We start from the raw sequence: 19,261 nt of genomic DNA, 5'->3' as shown, positions 1-19,261 counted from the left end.
AATGGGCGATCGTTAGAGTGACGATACAGGCTACAAAAGGGGAAATGCACTGACGAAAACGTATTTCACAAGGGGCACATTCTTGTGCCCTGTTGCCTGGGAAGTACACTACTGGCCATTAAAATTGCAACACCACGAAGATGACGTGCTACAGACGCGAAATTTAACAGACACGAAAAAGATGCAGTGATATGCAAATGATTAGTTTTTCAGAGCATTCACACACGGTTGGCGCCGGTGGCGACACCTACACCATACTGACATGAGGAAAGTTTCCAACCGATTTCTCATACACAGACAGCAGTTGACCGGCGTTGCCTGGTGAAACGTTGTTGTGATGCCTCGTGTAAGGAGGAGAAATGCTCTGCATCACAGACAGGAGTGCCAGCGATGGCGTAATCAACGACGAACCTCGGGGCACGAATGGAAAAACGTTATTTTTTCGGATGAATCCAGGTTCTGTTTACAGCATCATGATGGTCGCATCCGTGTTTGGCGACATCGCGGTGAACGCACATTGGAAGCGTGTATTCGTCGTCGCCATACTGGTGAATCACCCGGAGTGATGGTATGGGGTGCCATTGGTTACACGTCTCGGTCACCTCTTGTTGGCATTGACGGCACTTTCAACAGTGGACGTTACATTTCAGATGTGTTACCCCACTTGGCTCTACCCTTCATTCGATCCCTGCGAAAGCCTACATTTCAGCAGGATGATGCACGACCGCATGTTGCAGGTCCTGTACTGTCCTTTCTGGATACATAAAATGTTCGACTGCTGCCTTGGCCAGCACATTCTCCATACCTCTCACCAATTGAAAACGTCTGGTCAATGGTGGTCGAGCAACAATACGCCAGTCACTACTCTTGATGAACTGTGGTATCCCGTTGAAGCTGCATGGGCAGCTGTACCTGTACACGCCATCCAAGCTCTGTTTAACTCAATGCCCAGGCGTGTCAAAGCCGTTATTACGGCCAGAGGTGATTGTTCTGGGTACTGATTTCTCCGGATCTATGCACCCAAATTGCGTGAAGTAATCACATGTCAGTTCTGGTATAATATATTTGTGCAATGAATACCCGTTTATCATCTGCATTTCTTCTTGGTGTAGCAATTTTAATAGCCAGTAGTGTATATAAATGACCTAGTGTATAACATCGGAAGTTTACGGACGCTTTTTGCGGATGATGCTGTAGTATATCGAGAGGTTGTAACAATGTAAAATTGTACTGAAATGCATGAGGATCTGCAACGAATTGACGCATAGAGCAGGGAATGGCAATTGAATTTCAGAGTAGACAAGTGTGATGTGCTGCGAATACATAGAAAGAAAGGTCCTTTATCATTTAGCTACAATGTAGCAGGTCAGCAACTGGAAGCAATTAATTCCATAAATTATGTGGGAGTAGGCATTAGGAGTGATTTAAAATGGAATGAGGGTATAAAATTAATCTTCGGTAAAGCAGACGCCAGACTGGGATTCATTGGAAGAACCCAAAGGAAATGCAGTCCGAAAACAAAGGAAGAAGGTTACAGTACACTTGTTCGCCCAATGCTTGAATACTGCTCACCGGTGTGGGATCCGTACCAGCTGAGTTGATAGAAGAGATAGAGAAGATCCGACGGAGAGCAGCGCGCTTCGCAACAGGATCATTTAGCAATCGTGAAAGCGTTACGGAGATGATACATAAACTCCTGTGGAAGACTCTGCAGGAGAGACGCTCAGTAGCGCGGTACGGGCTTTTGTTGAAGTTTTGAGAACATACCTTCACCGAGGAGTCGAGCAGTATATTGCTCCCTCCTACGTATATCTCGCAAAGAGACCACGAGGATAATATCAGAGAGATTAGAGGCCACACCGAGGCATACCGACAATCTTTCTTTCCGCGAACAATACGAGACTAGGAATAGAAGGGAAAACCGATAGAGGTACTCAAGATACTCTCCACCACACACCGTCAGTGGCTTGCGGAGATATAGATTTCTCTGACTACACTCGGAAGTTAATGAATGTCAACGATAGATACTGAATATAGAATAATTACAGTTCTCTATTTGGTATTACTGATAGAGGCATTAGGCTTGCGAGCTAGAGCAAAATAAATAGAGCGTATTAGAATAGTTTTATATTCAAACAATGTTCTACTTTGGACCACAGTTACTTAATTTCAGTTGCCTCTGGCGAAACATAATTACAAACGGATTAATATTTCTCCTCGATTGTGATCAAAAGAAGAAGATAATAATACCTACTTTATATTCATTACAATCTAGAGGTCATTTTCCCGGGTTTAAGTCAATGCTTTGACACAAACAGAACACTAGCAGTCAGACGTTTCACTGTTGTGCCTGTTATTACTGGTTGATGATCTGTCTGTAGACAGTGTCAGCTGGTAGCCAGCCGTCATTCTGGGGAGGCAGACTGCGTTGTAGCTGGGGGCAGAACTGGCTGTGGGCAGGCCGTCAATCTCTTGAGAGTCGCTGTCGGTCACTGTGTCCAGTACCAAATTGTGTCACAGCAAGTCGAGCACAGAAGTGGTTCTCATAAACCACTGCACCGAAATGTCCTATAACAGGAACATTAGCCCTATGCTGATCTAAACATTTGCCACGGGCGTTTCTTTACGTCTGACTCAACTGCTCACATGCTTCGTTTCACCAAGTGAACTATTTGGTAATAATTTTTGTTGCTGTTCTACAACGCCCTGCGAGCGGTCTAAGGCGCTGCAGTCATGGACTGCCGGCCGAAGTGGCCGTGCGGTTAAAGGCGCTGCAGTCTGGAACCGCAAGACCGCTACGGTCGCAGGTTCGAATCCTGCCTCGGGTATGGATGTTTGTGATGTCCTTAGGTTAGTTAGGTTTAACTATTTCTAAGTTCTAGGGGACTAATGACCTCAGCAGTTGAGTCCCATAGTGCTCAGAGCCATTTTAACCATTTTTAGTCATGGACTGTGCGCCTAGTCCCGGCGGAGGTTCGAGTCCTCCCTCGGTCATGGGTGTTTGTGTTTGTTCTTAGGATAATTGAGGTTAAGTAGTGTGTAAGCTTAGGGACTGATGACCTTAGCCGGCCGCGGTGGTCTCGCGGTTCTAGGCGCGCATTCCGGAACCGTGCGACTGCTACGGTCGCAGGTTCGAATCCTGCCTCGGGCATGGATGTGTGTGATGTCCTTAGGTTAGTTAGGTTTAAGTAGTTCTAAGTTCTAGGGGACTGATGACCACAGCAGTTGAGTCCCATAGTGGTCAGAGCCATTTGAACCATTTGATGACCTTAGCAGTTAAGTTCCATAAGATAAAAAAAAAAAAAAACAACGCCCTGTTTCCGCATAGTAAGAGACACACCCATACTGCTAAACTACCTGTCTGATGGGATTCCTGTGTTATGTTGATTTGTACTCAGTTTCTCCGATATCTGAGAGCCTGTGTTCTGTAGAGTTGCCAATTTGCCAGCTGCTTTCGATATTTTCCATTGTCCTGCTAGCTGTAGTGCAACAGGTGTTGTTTGACCCTCGGGCCTAGAAGCTACAGGTTGTCCCAGAAATGTTGCGAGAGACTTCGAGGTGTTGTAGAGGGAGTCTTGAGCAACAAATCGAGGATAGGAGCCCGTGGCCGGAAACGTCAGCCAAATACAGTACAGCGCGTCGAAGCTACAGGCGCCGGCGCCTGCCGCTAGACCACTGCTTCGGCAGCGAGCGTTACTTTTTACGCTGACGGGCCGTAAGCAGAACGTCTCACGATGCTGTCTGCTATTCATTGGTCGAGACTGATTCCCACGACCGTCTGCGGAGACAGCCAGCTGCTGCGTAGAAACACTTTGTCTCCTACGAATGTGATGCTCTGTTGCTTCGGTGGATCACGGCTTCAGATGCGGGTTTCCATCCGCAGCACATTTTGCTCCTGTGCACCGAGAAAACAATGGAGATTTTAAAGGGTTATAGCAGAAAAATGTACTCTGCGTATGGAAACCCGTGCCCGAAGCCGTCATCCACCGAAGAAACAGGGCACAGTATTCGTAGGAGACAAGGCATTTCCACGCAGGAGCTAGATCCGTCTTCTAAACCGGCGATAGTGGGCGTCAGTTACGATGACTCAATAAGAAACAACATTGCGAGGCATTTCGCCTACGGTCACTCAGAGTACAATCGTTTGCTGCCGAAGGGGTGGTTTAGTGGCAGGCACGGGCGCCTGGATGGCGATTCCTGACATAGGTTCCTATCCTCGATTTGTTCCTCAAGACACCCTCTACAACTTCAGTAAGTTCGTCAGGACATTTCTGGGACACCCTGTACATCACCGCGCGGGGTGACCGTGCGGTGTAAGGCGCCTTGCCACGGTTCGCGCGGCTCGCCCCGTCGGAGGTTCGAATCCTCCTTTGGGCATAGGTGTGTGCGTGTTGTCGCTAGTTTAAGTTACATTAAGTAGTGTGTAAGCCTAGGGACCGATGACCTCACCAGTTTGGTCCCATAGAACTTACCACAAATTTCCAAACATTTTGCCCTGTATAATGGTCTGCCTTAAGGTGCCCACAGTTTCATATTCCAGCGAGGTACGCCTGCTTTGTGTGGTACTGACCAGTGGTTCTGTGCCTTTATCTGTCTCTGGCTCAAGGCGACAGAGGTCCTTCCTAGCGGAAACATTAGACATACCAGATTTTTCCTTTACATTTTGTTACGTCCTAAAGTCAAAGCGCCGGCACGCCAGTCGGGAACGAAAGAGAAGAGATGACTGTAAGAAGACGTCAGCCAATCGCACAATGACGGACCCCTCTCCAGGACGACAACGCCACAAAAGCGGCCTCTATGTGAAGAGGACATAAGGCCTACTGCTTTCGCATCAAAAGCGTTGTCCAAAGCTGAGTGTAACTATTCACAAATTGAGAAAGAGGCTTTGGCTATTGTGTATGGTGTCACCAAATTCCACCACTATTTGTATGGCAGAAGATTCTACTTAGTAGCGGATTACAAGGCATTTCAGTGTTTGTTTCATCCGATTAAACCAGTTCCTGTACGTACTGACCAACAATTGCAATGATGGGCTTTGTTGTTGTCCCAATAGCAGTACGAGATTGTGTATCGTGAAGCAGCTGAACATGGCAATGCGGATACACTTTCACGTCTTCCGGTTGGCCGTGATACAGACTTTGACGCTTCTGCTGCATCTTGTTGTCACATCGATGCTCAGAATTCTGAATGGCTTCAGTCTTTTCCGCTCAACTATAGGAAAATTGCACAGGCCACGGAGGCTGATTCAGATTTGAACATTTTGCTGAAATACATTCGCACATCTCGGCTCAGCTGCGCGTGGCTCGTGTTCGTGCCATTTCTCATTTTACGTCTTGTTTTTACCGTACGCGTGTCACTGAGTTGCTGCCTTGCCTACCCGTGAGCGGCAGCAGCAGCGCTTATCGATATAGGCCCTGCCGTATTTGCAGGACTGCTATTACTTCCCGGTCGTCGTGTGTTGTGAGTTAGTTGGGGACCTGGCAGAGTTTGAGTTGGCTCGCGGCTGAAGTTCAGTCGGGGCGCGGCAGCAGTCAGGTCCGGACCGCCATGACTCGCCCGACGGTTGCCGACACACATGATTGGGGAGGGCTTTGGCTGGTCGTCGTTCGGTCGCCTTGCCGTGTATTTGGCCGGCGATCGCATATGGGTTGGCTGTGTGTGTCGACTTGTGATTCGTCCCTGTTACTGGACAGTCACTGCCGTTAGCATTGTCTGGTTCTTCGTGCAGTATTCGTGAAACTGTGTGCAGTTTGTGTGATTTTGACTGACAAGTTATTTTAAATGTTGTCGGCGTACTGGCTCTGAGGACTCGGTCGGTTGGCGTGGAGCAGAGGAACTCTCTGCGGGGCGTAGTCTGGCCGGGGCCCGCTGGCGGCCTCTACGCGGTGTCGGAGAGTGTGGGGCTGATCACATTGCTACGAGGTCCGTGGCTCACCGACCCTGCACACGAAAGTTGAGTTTTGATTCAACCTACCAGCAAGTCAAGACTGTTCATATTGTGTCGTTTGGAGTTCGTTGTCGGCTGTTGAGATATTCCCGCGAGCAACAACGTGATTTTCGAGTTGGAAAATTCTAGCCACCCTCCGGTGGAGTTTCACTGTATTTGGTTATTTGAACTGAAGCGCACCAGCGGAATCTTCTGCCTTGTGCCCGTTAACGTTCCGGTTACCTGCCCTGGCCGTTGACTTAAATTTCAGGCAGTGTAGTTTCATCGTGTTGTTGCTGTCCAGCACGGTATGTAGTTTGACAGCTCTATGTATGTTTGTTTGTGGGCGCCAATATCTTCTACGTTGTTGCGTTGAGCTCCCTGTTGTGCCCTGGTCGGGTGAAGTGGAAGTTATCTTGTCGGTGGGTCCGCTGAGTGTCGGTCGGTTGGGTTGTCGTCGGATCGTGAATGGTCGGCCCGACTGCCTGTCTCACTTAAGCGAGCGTTAGTGTTCGAATTACAGGCCGACCCTCGAACATGTGTGTACTGCCTTATGTTTTTTGTAAAATTTGTTGTTGTTGGTACTTGTATAGCTTCTAGCCGATTTTGTGTTTTAAATTATTGTTTTACTCTTAAGGCCTTCAATCCAAGTTTATAGTACTGTTTCACGTAAGCCCTTTGGCAGTTAACTTTTTTTTATAAATTTCTAAGTCTTCGGCCTTCAGCCGATTTGAATTTAACTTCTTTACCTTAACCTATTGCCGGTTTGAGTTTCAGCTGTTTGTTCTTAAGGCCTTCAGGCTAAATTAAAGAACTGTTTCACGTAAGAACTTTGGTATTAAAAAAATTAATGTTCTGGAATTTTAAGTGTTCGGCCTTCAGCCGATTTGAATTTAACTTGTTTACTTCAGCCTAACTAAAGAACTGTTTTAAGATAAGGCTTGCCTTTAAATTTGCGTTTTAAGTTATTGGCCTGCAGCCGTTTTTAAATTAAAGTGGCTTTCAGGCGGTAATTAAGCCCCAAAGATTAAAGCTGTGTGCTTAAAAGATTTTTTTGGGCTCTTGTAATGTTTGATCAAATAATAAAGTTGTATTTTCGGGTGTAAGTGACAGCCCCTTATTTTGGCCCCTTTCCACTATTTATTGTATCTGCCCTGTCCTGCGGGTTAAACAGGGCGTCTCATTGGCCTCGCTCATTGCATTTCATTAAGACTGTGTAGTGGACCGATACTTTACACCATGATGATGTTTGGTTTGTTGGGAGCTCAACTGCGCGGTTATCAGCGCCCGTACAAATTCCCAACCTTTGCTCACTCCAAGCTGGCCACTTTCATAAATGATGAGGACAACACAAACACCCAGTCATCTCGAGGCAGGAGAAAATCCCTGATCCCGCCGGTAATCGAACCCGGAACCCCGTACTCGGGAAGCGAGAACGCGACCGCGAGACCACGAGCTGCGGACGATACTTTGCACATCGGCATAGCCTCGCTAAGCAGCAAGGTGTGATTCTTGTTCAGAATGACAGTGGGCAGCCACGTGTGTTGATCCCCAAAGCTGCGCAAAAAGAAGTGTTGCAGTTACTTCACCGAGGACGTAAGTGCCGCGCGCGACGGGTCGCACACAGTCGGGCAGCAGCTTCAAGGCCAGTGACTTCTATAGCAGCATAGAAAATGCTTACTTCGCTTGTACTTTCTATGTAGCAGCGACTTGTGATTGTTTATACTAAAGAAGATTCGTCATTTTGTATGTCATCCTTTACTTGCGACACATCTGTATGATTACAAAGTTAAGTGTCGTAATCTTTTCATGTTGTAATGAAACTCATTCTATATCTACATCTACATCCATACTCCGCAAGCCACTTGACGGTGTGTGCCGGAGGGTACTTTAAATACCTCTATCGATTCTCCCTTCTATTCTCGAATTGTTCGTGGAAAGAAAGATTGTCGGTATGGCTCTGTGTGGGCTCTAATCTCTCTGATTTTATCCTCATGGTCTCTTTGCGACATATACGTAGGTGGGAGCAATATACTGCTTGACTCCTCGGTGAAGGTATGTTCTCGAAACTTCAACAAAAGCCCGTACCGAGCTACTGAGCGTCTCTCCTGCAGAGTCTTCCACTGGAGTTAATCTAAGGCGTCCGTAACGCTTTCGCGACTGCTAAATGATCGTGTAACGAAGTGCGCTGCTCTCCGTTGGATCTTCTCTATATTTTCTATGAACCCTATCTGGTACGGATCCCACACTGCTGGGTAGTATTCAAGCAGTGGGCGAACAAGCGTACTGTAACCTACTTCCTTTGTTTTCGGATTGCATTCCCTTAGGATTCTTCCAATGAATCTCAGAAGTCCCAGATAATTTATGGAACTGCTTCCAGTTGCTGACCTGCTATATTGTAGCTAAATGATAAGGGATCTTTCTTTCTACGTATTCGCAGCACATTACACTTGTCTTCATTGAGGTTCAATTGTCATTCCCTGCACCATGCGTCAATTCGTTGCAGATCCTCCTGCATTTCAGTACAATTTTTCAATGTTACAACCTCTCGATACATCACAGTATCATCTGGAAAAAGCCTCAGTGAACTTCCGATGTCATCCACGAGGTCATTTATGTATATTGTGAATAGCAACGGTCCTATGACACTCCCCTGCGGCACACACGAAATCACTCTTACTTCGGAAGACTTCTCTCCATTGAGAATGACATGCTGCGTTCTGTTATCTAGGAACTCTTAAATCCAATCACACAATTGGTCTGATAGTTCATATGGTCTTACTTTCTTCATTAAATGAGTGTGGGGAACTGTATCAAACACCTTGCGCAAGTCAAGAAACACGGCAGCTACCTGGGAACCCGTGTCTATGGCCCTCTGAGTCTCGTGGACGAACAGCGCGAGCTGGGTTTCACACGATCGTCTTTTTCGAAACCCATGCTGATTCCTGCAGAGTAGATTTCTAGTCTCTAGAAAAGTCATTATACTGAAACATAATACGTGTTCCAAAATTCTACAACTGGTCGATGTTGGAGATATAGGTATATAAATAAGCACGTCTTGTAATGTCTCTTGCAGCGGTCTCTCCGCGATATTTTCAGAAATTTTATAAATTATATAACTCAGTACATATCTCGAAATATCTCTTCTTATCTCACCGATTCCCAAACTTTAATATACGATGATTATCAATGCAAAGTAGTTTCCAGCCCTATTATTCCTTGGATCGTTTATTTACTCCATGGAATAGCTTCTCTGCTATCTATGTTTTCTCTTATGAAAAGAATGAAGGAGATCTTGCGGATTATCCGTGAAAGAACGAAGATGTATATGTATGTATTGTTGAGCTAGTCGCCATCTTGATGAGATTCTGTATGAGAAGGAATTTAACACATGAACTAAACTAAAGTAAGTGTGTTCGCGTATTATTTAACTGATTATTATTGACAGTGTCTGCTTACTACGCTGTATTGCACGGGATCGTTGGGGAACTTCTGATTTACACTGGACGAACCTGCCGTTTTGTACGCTCAAGATATCCAGTTTATTACTTCCAATAAATAGGCTAACACGGTCTTACCAGCAGATCTCCGGTCTTCCCCATGTGATCACCGAAAGTTAATAATTATTACAAATGTTTTCAGGAGATCGACTGACAATTTTCGTTGCACCGAGACTTCGAAATTGCTTCACTGCCTTATGGAATTTAAGTTAAGCTCAATTTAATCAGGATAGAACCATGGACCTTGCCGTTGGTGAGGAGGCTTGCGTGCCTCAACGATACAGATAGCCGTACCATAGGTGCAACCACAACGGAGGGGTATCTGTTGAGAGGCCAGACAAACGTGTGGTTCCTGAAGAGGGGCAGCAGCCTTTTCAGTAGTTGCAAGGGCAACAGTCTGGATGATTGACTGATCTGGCCTTGTAACATTAACCAAAACGGCCTTGATGTTGTGGTACTGCGAACGGCTGAAAGCAAGGGGAAACTACAGCCGTAATTTTTCCCGAGGGCATGCAGCTTTACTGTATGATTAAATGATGATGGCGTCCTCTTGGGTAAAATATTTCGGAGGTAAAATAGTCCCCCTTTCGAACCTCCGGGCGGGGACTACTCAGGACGACGTTGTTATCAGGAGAAAGAAAACTGGCGTTCTACGGATCGGAGCGTGGAATGTCAGATCCCTTAATCGGGCAGGTAGGTTAGAAAATTTAAAAAGGGAAATGGATAGGTTAAAGTTAGATATAGTGGGCATTAGTGAAGTTCGGTGGCAGGAGGAACAAGACTTCTGGTCAAGTGAATACAGGGTTATAAATACAAAATCAAATAGATGTTATGCAGGAGTAGGTTTAATAATGAATAAAAAAATAGGTGTACGGGTAAGCTACTACAAACAGCATAGTGAACGCATTATTGTGGCCAAGATAGACACGAAGCCCACGCCTACTACAGTAGTACAAGTTTATATGCCAACTAGCTCTGCAGATGACGAAGAAATTGAAGAAATGTATGATGAAATCAAAGAAATTATTCAGATAGTGAAGGGAGACGAAAATTTAATAGTCATGGGTGACTGGAATTCGAGTGTAGGAAAAGGGAGAGAAGGAAACCTAGTAGGTGAATATGGATTGGGGCTAAGAAATGAAAGAGAAAGCCGCCTGGTAGAATTTTGCGCAGAGCATAACTTAATCATAGCTAATACTTGGTTTAAGAATCATGAAAGAAGGTTGTATACATGGAAGAACCCTGGAGATACTAAAAGGTATCAGATAGATTATATAATGGTAAGACAGAGATTTAGGAACCAGGTTTTAAATTGTAAGACATTTCCAGGGGCAGATGTGGACTCTGACCACAATCTATTGGTTATGAACTGTAGATTAAAACTGAAGAAACTGCAAAAAGGTGGGAATTTAAGGAGATGGGACTTGGATAAACTGAAAGAACCAGAGATTGTACAGGGTTTCAGGGAGAGCAAGAGGGAACAATTGACAGGAACGGGGGAAAGAAATACAGTAGAAGAAGAATGGGTAGCTTTGAGGGATGAAATAGTGAAGGCAGCAGAGGATCAAATAGGTAAAAAGACAAGGGCTAGTAGATACCCTTGGGTAACAGAAGAAATATTGAATTTAATTGATGAAAGGAGAAAATATAAAAATGCAGTAAATGAAGCAGGCAAAATGGAATACAAACGTCTCAAAAATGATATCGACAGGAGGTGCAAAATGGCTAAGCAGGGATGGCTAGAGGACAAATGTAAGGATGTAGAGGCTTATCTCACTAGGGGTAAGATAGATACTGCCTACAGGAGAATTAAAGAGACCTTTGGAGAAAGGAGAATCACTTGCATGAATATGAAGAGCTTTGACGGAACCCCAGCTCTAAGCAAAGAAGGGAAAGCAGAAAGGTGGAAGGAGTATATAGAGGGCCTATACAAGGGCGATGTACTTGAGGACAATATTATGGAAATGGAAGAGGAGGTAGATGAAGATGAAATGGGAGATATGATACTGAGTGAAGAGTTTGACAGAGCATTGAAAGACCTGAGTCAAAACAAGGCCCCCGGAGTAGACAACATTCCATTGGAACTACTGACAACCTTGGGAGAGCCGGTCCTGACAAAACTCTACCATCTGGTGAGGAAGATGTATGAGACAGGCGAAATACGCTCAGACTTCAAAAGAATATAATAATCCCAATCCCAAAGAAAGCAGGTGCTGACAGATGTGAAAATTACCGAATTATCAGTTTAATGAGTCACAGCTGCAAAATACTAACGCGAATTCTTTACAGACGAATGGAAAAACTGATAGAAACTGACCTCGGGGAAGATCAGTTTGGATTCCGTAGAAATGTTGGAACACGTGAGGCAATACTGACCGTACGACTTATCTTAGAAGAAAGATTAAGGAAAGGCAAACCTACGTTCTAGCATTTGTAGACTTAGAGAAAGCTTTTGACAATGTTGATTGGAATACTCTCTTTCAAATTATGAAGGTGGCAGGGGTAAAATACAGAGAGCGAAAGGCTATTTACAATTTGTACAGAAAGCAGATGGCAGCTATAAGAGTCGAGAGGTATGAAAGGGAAGCAGTGGTTGGGAAGGGAGTGAGACAGGGTTGTAGCCTATCCCCGATGTTATTCAATCTGTGTATTGAGCAAGCAATAAAGGAAACAAAAGAAAAGTTCGGAGTAGGTATTAAAATCCATGGAGAAGAAGTAAAAACTTTGAGGTTCGCCGATGACATTGTAATTCTGTCAGAGACAGCAAAGGACTTGGAAGAGCAGTTGAACGGTATGGACAGTGTCTTGAAAGGAGGGTATAAGATGAACAGCAACAAAATCAAAACGAGGATAATGGAATGTAGTCGAATTAAGTCGGGTGCTGCTGAGGGAATTTGATTAGGAAATGAGACACTTAAAGTAGTAAAGGAGTTTTGCTATTTGGAGAGCAAAATAACTGATGATAGTCGAAGTAGAGAAGATATAAAATGTAGACTGGCAATGGCAAGGAAATATTTTCTGAAGAAGAGAAATTTGTTAACGTCCAGTTTAGATTTAAGTGTTAGGAAGTCGTTTCTGAAAGTATTTGTATGGAGTGTAGCCGTGTATGGAAGTGAAACGTGGACGATAAATAGTTTGGACAAGAAGAGAATAGAAGCTTTCGAAATGTGGTGCTACAGAAGAATGCTGAAGATTAGATGGGTTGATCACAAAACTAATGAGGAGGTATTGAATAGAATTGGGGAGAAGAGGAGCTTGTGGCACAACTTGACTAGAAGAAGGGATCGGTTGGTAGGACATGTTCTGAGACATCGAGGGATCACCAATTTAGTATTGGAGGGCAGCGTGGAGGGTAAAAATCGTAGAGGGAGACCAAGAGATGAATACACTAAGCAGGTTCAGAAGGATGTAGGTTGCAGTAGGTACTGGGAGATGAAGAAGCTTGCACAGGATAGAGTAGCATGGAGAGCTGCATCAAACCAGTCTCAGGACTGAAGACCACCACAACAACAACAGAACAGTATTGAACTGTGTGAATGTGATAAGCCTGATTTGTGAATGAAAATTCTCTTAATATATGCATGTTTTTTTTACTATCCTGATCAGTGAAGCTAAATCAGGCCGGTGTGAGAGAAGTTTTAAATTTTAGATCACACAAAAAAATATTAAAATCTGTTCGACGTCCCTTCTTGAAAACGGGGATGGCCTGTGCTCTACGATTTGTTTGAATGTTGTGTAGCGATCCGAGAAAGCAAGTTTGCTAGACGCCTAGGCTGGCTTTAACAGATCTGGCGAGCCGGCGCTGACTGACCTCTTGAGCTTGGAGTCGGCCTCGAGCAGGCTGGGGTCGTGCACGACCTGCAGGCGGGCGAACGTGGAGACGCGGCCGACGCTGTTGGCGGCGTCGCACATGTAGCGGCCGGCGTCCGCGTCTGAGGCGGCGCGCAGCACCAGCCGGCAGCGGCCGCCCTCCAGCTGGAGCGTCAGCCGCGGGGGGTCCTCCTCCAGCTCGCCGCCGTCGCGGTACCAGCGCACCTCGGGCGCCGGCTCCCCCCGCACCTGCGCAGGCCGCAGCAGAGCCGAGCTGAGTTACAAACATGCAGAGAGCGGAGGCTGAAGTCGCAACAAGCTACGGTGAAGTCAAAAGCGAAGGGATCAACACCGGTAGTGGAAAAGGAAGTATAGTGCAGGACGCAGAAGAGGGTGCGGCGCGGCGCGTTACTTTTTTACCGCCCTGCCAATGTGAAGCAGTGTTCATTTGTCTCTGCAGAAATTTTCACGAAGTCTCAGACGGTGTTCAGGAAAGAAAGATTAGGCAGAACTGGTGATGGAGTGTTTGTGTATGTCAGTAGTGGTTTATCTTGTAGTGAAGCCGAAGTGCCGGCCGGGGTGGCCGAGCGGTTCTAGGCGCTACAGTCTGGAGCCGCGCGACCGCTACGGTCGCAGGTTCGAATCCTGCCTCGGGCATGGATGTGTGTGATGTCCTTAGGTTAGTTAGGTTTAAGTAGTTCTAAGTTCTAGGGGACTGATGACCTCAGAAGTTAAGTCCCATACTGCTCAGAGCGATTTGAACCATTTTGAAGTCGAAGTAGATACTCCGTGAGAATTGGTATGGGTAGACGTTATACTTAGCACCCGAACTAAGTTAATAATTGGCTCCTTCTACCGACCCGCAGACTCCGATGATATAGTTGCTGAACAGTTCAGAGAAGATTTGAGTCTCGTAACAAATAAATGCCGGCCGAAGTGGCCGTGCGGTTAAGGGCGCTGCAGTCTGGAACCGCAAGACCGCTACGGTCGCAGGTTCGAATCCTGCCTCGGGCGTGGATGTTTGTGATGTCCTTAGGTTAGTTAGGTTTAACTAGTTCTAAGTTCTAGGGGACTAATGACCTCAGAAGTTGAGTCCCATAGTGCTCAGAGCCTTTTGAACCATTTGAACCAACAAATAAATGCCCCACTCATACGGTTATAGTTGGTGGGGACTTCAACCTTCCCTCGATATGTTGGCAAAAATACTTGTTCAAAACCGGTGGTAGGCAGAAAACATCTTCCGAGATTGTCCTAAATGCTTTCTCCGAAAATTATTTCGAGCAGTTAGTCCACGAACCCACGCGAATTGTAAGTGATTGCGAAAACACACTTGACCTCTTAGCCACAAACAATTGAGAGCTAACAGAGAGCATCATGACTGATACAGAGATCGTTGTACCTAGGCTCAATACCGTTTCTTCCAAATCCACCAGAAACAAAGGCAAAATAATTTTATTTAAAAATGCGGAAAAAGTGCCACTAGAAGCCTTCCTAAGAGATAATCTCCATTCCTTCCGAACTGACTATGCAAATGTAGACGAGATGCGGCTCAAATTCAAAGATGTAGTAGCAACAGCAATTGAGAGATTCATACCTCATAAATTGGTAAGAGATGGAACTGATCCCCCACGATACACAAAACAGGTCCGAACGCTGTTGCAGAGGCAACGGAAAAAGCACGCGAAGTTAAGAAGAACGCGAAATCCCGAAGATTGGCTAAAATTTACAGACGCGCGAAATTTGGCACGGACTTCAATGCGAGATGCCTTTAATAGGTTCCACAACGAAACATTGTCTCGAAATTTGGTAGAAAATCCGAAGAAATTCAGGTCGCATGTAAAGCACACAAGCGGCAAGACGCAGTCAATACCTTCGCTGCGCAGGGCCGATGGTACTGTTACCGACGACTGTGCCGCTAAAGCGGAGTTATTGAACGCAGTTTTCCGAAATTCCTTCACAGGGGATCTCAAGTTGAGGCCATATTTCTAGATTTCCGGAAAGCTTTTGACACCGTTCCTCACAAGCGACTTCAAATCAAGCTGCGGGCCTATGGGGTATCGTCTCAGTTGTTCGACTGGATTCGTGATTTCCTGTCAGGAAGGTCGCAGTTCGTAGTAATAGACGGCAAATCATCGAGTAAAACTGAAGTGATATCAGGTGTTCCCCAGGGAAGCGTCCTGGGACCTCTGCTGTTCCTGATCTATATAAATGACCTGGGTGACAATCTGAGCAGTTCTCTTAGGTTGTTCGCAGATGATGCTGTAATTTACCGTCTAGTAAGGTCATCCGAAGACCAGTATCAGTTGCAAAGCGATTTAGAAAAAATAGCTGTATGGTGTGGCAGGTGGCAGTTGACGCCAAATAACGAAAAGTGTGCGGTGATCCACACGAGTTCCAAAAGAAATCCGTTGGAATTCGATTACTCGATAAATAGTACAATTCTCAAGGCTGTCAATTCAACTAAGTACGTGTGTGTTAAAATAGCGAACAACATCTGTTGGAAAGACCACATAGATAATATTGTGGGGAAGGCGAGCCAAAGGTTGCGTTTCATTGGCAGGACACTTAGAAGATGCAACAAGTCCACTAAAGAGACAGCTTACACTACACTCGTTCGTCCTCTGTTAGAATATTGCTGCGCGGTGTGGGATCCTTACCAGGTGGGATTGACGGAGGACATCGAAAGGGTGCAAAAAAGGGCAGCTCGTTTTGTATTATCACGTAGTAGGGGAGAGAGTGTGGCAGATATGATACGCGAGTTGGGATGGAAGTCATTAAAGCAAAGACGTTTTTCGTCGCTGCGAGATCTATTTACGAAATTTCAGTCACCAACTTTCTCTTCCGAATGCGAAAATATTTTTTTGAGCCCAACCTACATAGGTAGGAATGATCATCAAAATAAAATAAGAGAAATGAGAGCTCGAACAGAAAAGTTTAAATGTTCGTTTTTCCCGCGCGCTGTTCGGGAGTGGAGTGGTAGAGAAACAGCATGATAGTGGTTCGATGAACCCTCTGCCAAGCACTTAAATGTGAATTGCAGAGTAATCATGTAGATGTAGATGTAGAAAGGGGTCAACACCGACAGAGCAAAAGGTATTATACTGCAGGACGCAGAAGAGGGGACTGACAGGTGCAAACCGAACATGAAGGCCTCTACGAGAGGGAAGAACTGCCTGCTGACGTCACAGGAGAACAAACGGGGATCGATTTGGAACACGTAGCGGAATCAGTATTACTGTCACAGTCTTGAAGAGTTTTAGGATATTTGCAGTCAAACATCAAACAACAAGGGAAATTTATATAACATTCATCTGCACTTTTCAAAGTAAATGAGGGAAGTGACAACCTGCTTATTCAAGGTAGTTTGTACACTACTGGCCATTAAAATTGCTACACCACGAAGATGGCGTGCTACAGACGCGAAATTTAACCGACAGGAAGAAGATGCTGTGATATGCAAATGATTAGCTTTGCAGAGCATTCACACAAGGTTGGCGCCGGTGGCGACACCTACAACGTGCTGACATGAGGAAAGTTTCCAACCGATTTCTCATACACAAACAGCAGTTGACCGGCTTTGCCTGGTGAAACGTTGTTGTGATGCCTCGTGTAAGGAGGATAAATGCGTACCCCAACGTTTCCCACTTTGATAAAGGTCGGATTGTAGCCTATCGCGATTGCGGTTTATCGTATCGCGACACTGCTGCTCGCTTTGGTCGAGATCCAATGACTGTTAGCAGAATATGGAATCGGTGGGTTCAGGAGGGTAATACGGAACGCCGTGCTGGATCCCAACGGCCTTGTATCACTAGCAGTCGAGATGACAGGCATTTTATCCGCATGGCTGTAACGGATCGTGCAGCCACGTCTCGATCCCTGAGTCAGCAGATGGCGACGTTTGCAACACAACAACCATCTACACGAACAGTTCGACTACGTTTGCAGCAGCACGGACTATCAGCTCGGAGACAGTGGCTGCGGTTGCCCTTGACGCTGCATCACAGACAGGAGCGCCTGCGATGGTGTACTCAACGACGAACCTGGGTGCACGAATGGCGAAACGTCATTTTTTCGGCTGAATCCATGTTCTGTTTACAGCATCGTCATGGTCGCATCCATGTTTGGCGAGATTGCGGTGAACGCACACTGGAAGCGTGTATTCGTCATCGCCATACTGGTGTATGGGGTGCCATTGGTTACACGTCTCGGTGACCTCTTGTACGCATTGACGGCACTTGGAACAGTGGACGTTACATTTCAGATGTGTTACGACCCGTGGCTCTACCCTTCATTCGATCCCTGCGAAACCCTACACTTCAGCAGGATAATGCACACACGCATGTTGCATCACCACAATACGTCTGGTCAATGGTGGCCGAGCAACTGGCTCGTCACAATACGCCAGTCACTACTCCTGATGAACTGTGGTATCGTGTTGAAGCTGCATGGGCAGCAGTACCTGAACACGCCATCCAAGCTTTGTTTGACTCAATGCTCAGGACTATCAAGGCCGTTATTACGGCCAGAGATGGTTGTTCTAGGTACTGATTTCTCAGGATCTATGCACAAACTGCGTGAAAATGTAATCACATGTCAGTTCTAGTATAATAATAATAATTCAAGAACAGTCTAACCGCATTTATTATTGTTATAATAACGCCAACCGGTTGCAACCCGACGTAGGGTTCATCTTCTGGGCGATTACACCATTGGTCGACTGCTGGTGGTATCACTCCTGTCTATAGTTTCACTCTTGCCTATAGCTTCCTGCCGTTATGTAGACAGGAGTGACACCACCAGCAGTCGACCAATGGCGTAAACGCCCAGAACATGACCCCTACGTCGGGTTGAAACCGGTTGGCGGTATAACAACAATAATAGCGATTAAGGATGTTCTTGAATTATTGATTAATCATACTAATCGCTGCTTCTCTCCACAACAATGTTGTCCAAAAATCTACTATAATATATTTATCCAATGAATACCCGTGTATCATCTGCATTTCTTCTTGGTGTAGCAATTTTAATGGCCAGTAGTGTAGATTTCGGAAGAGACTCATTTATGATAGCTTGCTGAAAAGTAATGCCTACTTAAATAACACGTAAGTTATCAACATTCTATATCTTTATTCTTCATGTCTACATATTTATTTCTCAACACAGTCATCGTGGCGACGAACACATTTCTCCCAACGAGAGACCAGTTTGTTGATATCGTCACTGTAGAAAAGTTGCCTTCGTTGACGCAGTCACAGCCTCATACCTGCTGGCACTGATTCGTCTCTGTCACTGTCACTGTCTTTAGTAACTCGGATTGGTGAAAACATAACAAGAACAACGTATATAATGCCTTGCTACTCTGTTAAAATATTTCACAGAGTGTAGGATCTGCCTTTTTCAACAGCTTCAATGCGAGATGCCTTTAATAGGTTCCACAACGAAACATTGTCTCGAAATTTGGTAGAAAACCCGAAGAAATTCTGGTCGTATGTAAAGTACACAAGCGGCAAGACGCAGTCAATACCTTCGCTGCGCAGGGCCGATGGTACTGTTACCGACGTCTGTGCCGCTAAAGCGGAGTTATTGAACGCAGTTTTCCGAAATTCCTTCACCAGGGAATACGAATGGAATATTCCAGAATTTCAAACACGAACAGCTGCTAGCATGAGTTTCTTAGAAGTAGATACCTTAGGGGGTTCGAAGAAACTCAAATCGCTTGATACGAGCAAGTCTTCAGGTCCAGATTGTATACCAATTAGGTCCCTTTCAGATTACGCCGACACAATAGCTCCCTACTTAGCAATCATATACAACCGCTCGCTCACCGATAGATCTGTACCTGCAGATTGGAAAATTGCGCAGGTCGCACCAGTGTTTAAGAAGGGTAGTAGGAGTAATCCATCGAACTACAGACCTATATCATTGACGTCGGTTTGCAGTAGGGTTTTGGAGCATATACTGTATTCAAACATTATGAATCACCTCGAAGGGAACGATCTATTGATACGTAATCAGCATGGTTTCA

The 19,261-nt window shown here is 45.5% G+C and overlaps 1 protein-coding gene across 1 annotated transcript in view; it reads right to left on the bottom strand.

The window, feature by feature from the left end:
* The window catches only part of LOC126260759 (uncharacterized), a 1,547,391-nt gene that overhangs the window by 780,153 nt on the left and 747,977 nt on the right, over positions 1-19,261 (bottom strand). Inside the window, exon 35 of the mRNA XM_049958097.1 lies at positions 13,238-13,485. Within this exon, the coding sequence (XP_049814054.1) occupies positions 13,238-13,485 (248 nt within the window). The remainder of the gene's footprint in view (positions 1-13,237; positions 13,486-19,261) is intronic.

Source organism: Schistocerca nitens, chromosome 5 (genome assembly GCF_023898315.1).
Source record: "Schistocerca nitens isolate TAMUIC-IGC-003100 chromosome 5, iqSchNite1.1, whole genome shotgun sequence".
Classification (NCBI taxonomy): domain Eukaryota; kingdom Metazoa; phylum Arthropoda; class Insecta; order Orthoptera; family Acrididae; genus Schistocerca; species Schistocerca nitens.
Note: the sequence above shows the minus strand (reverse complement) of the source record. Positions and strands in the feature narration are given on the sequence as shown.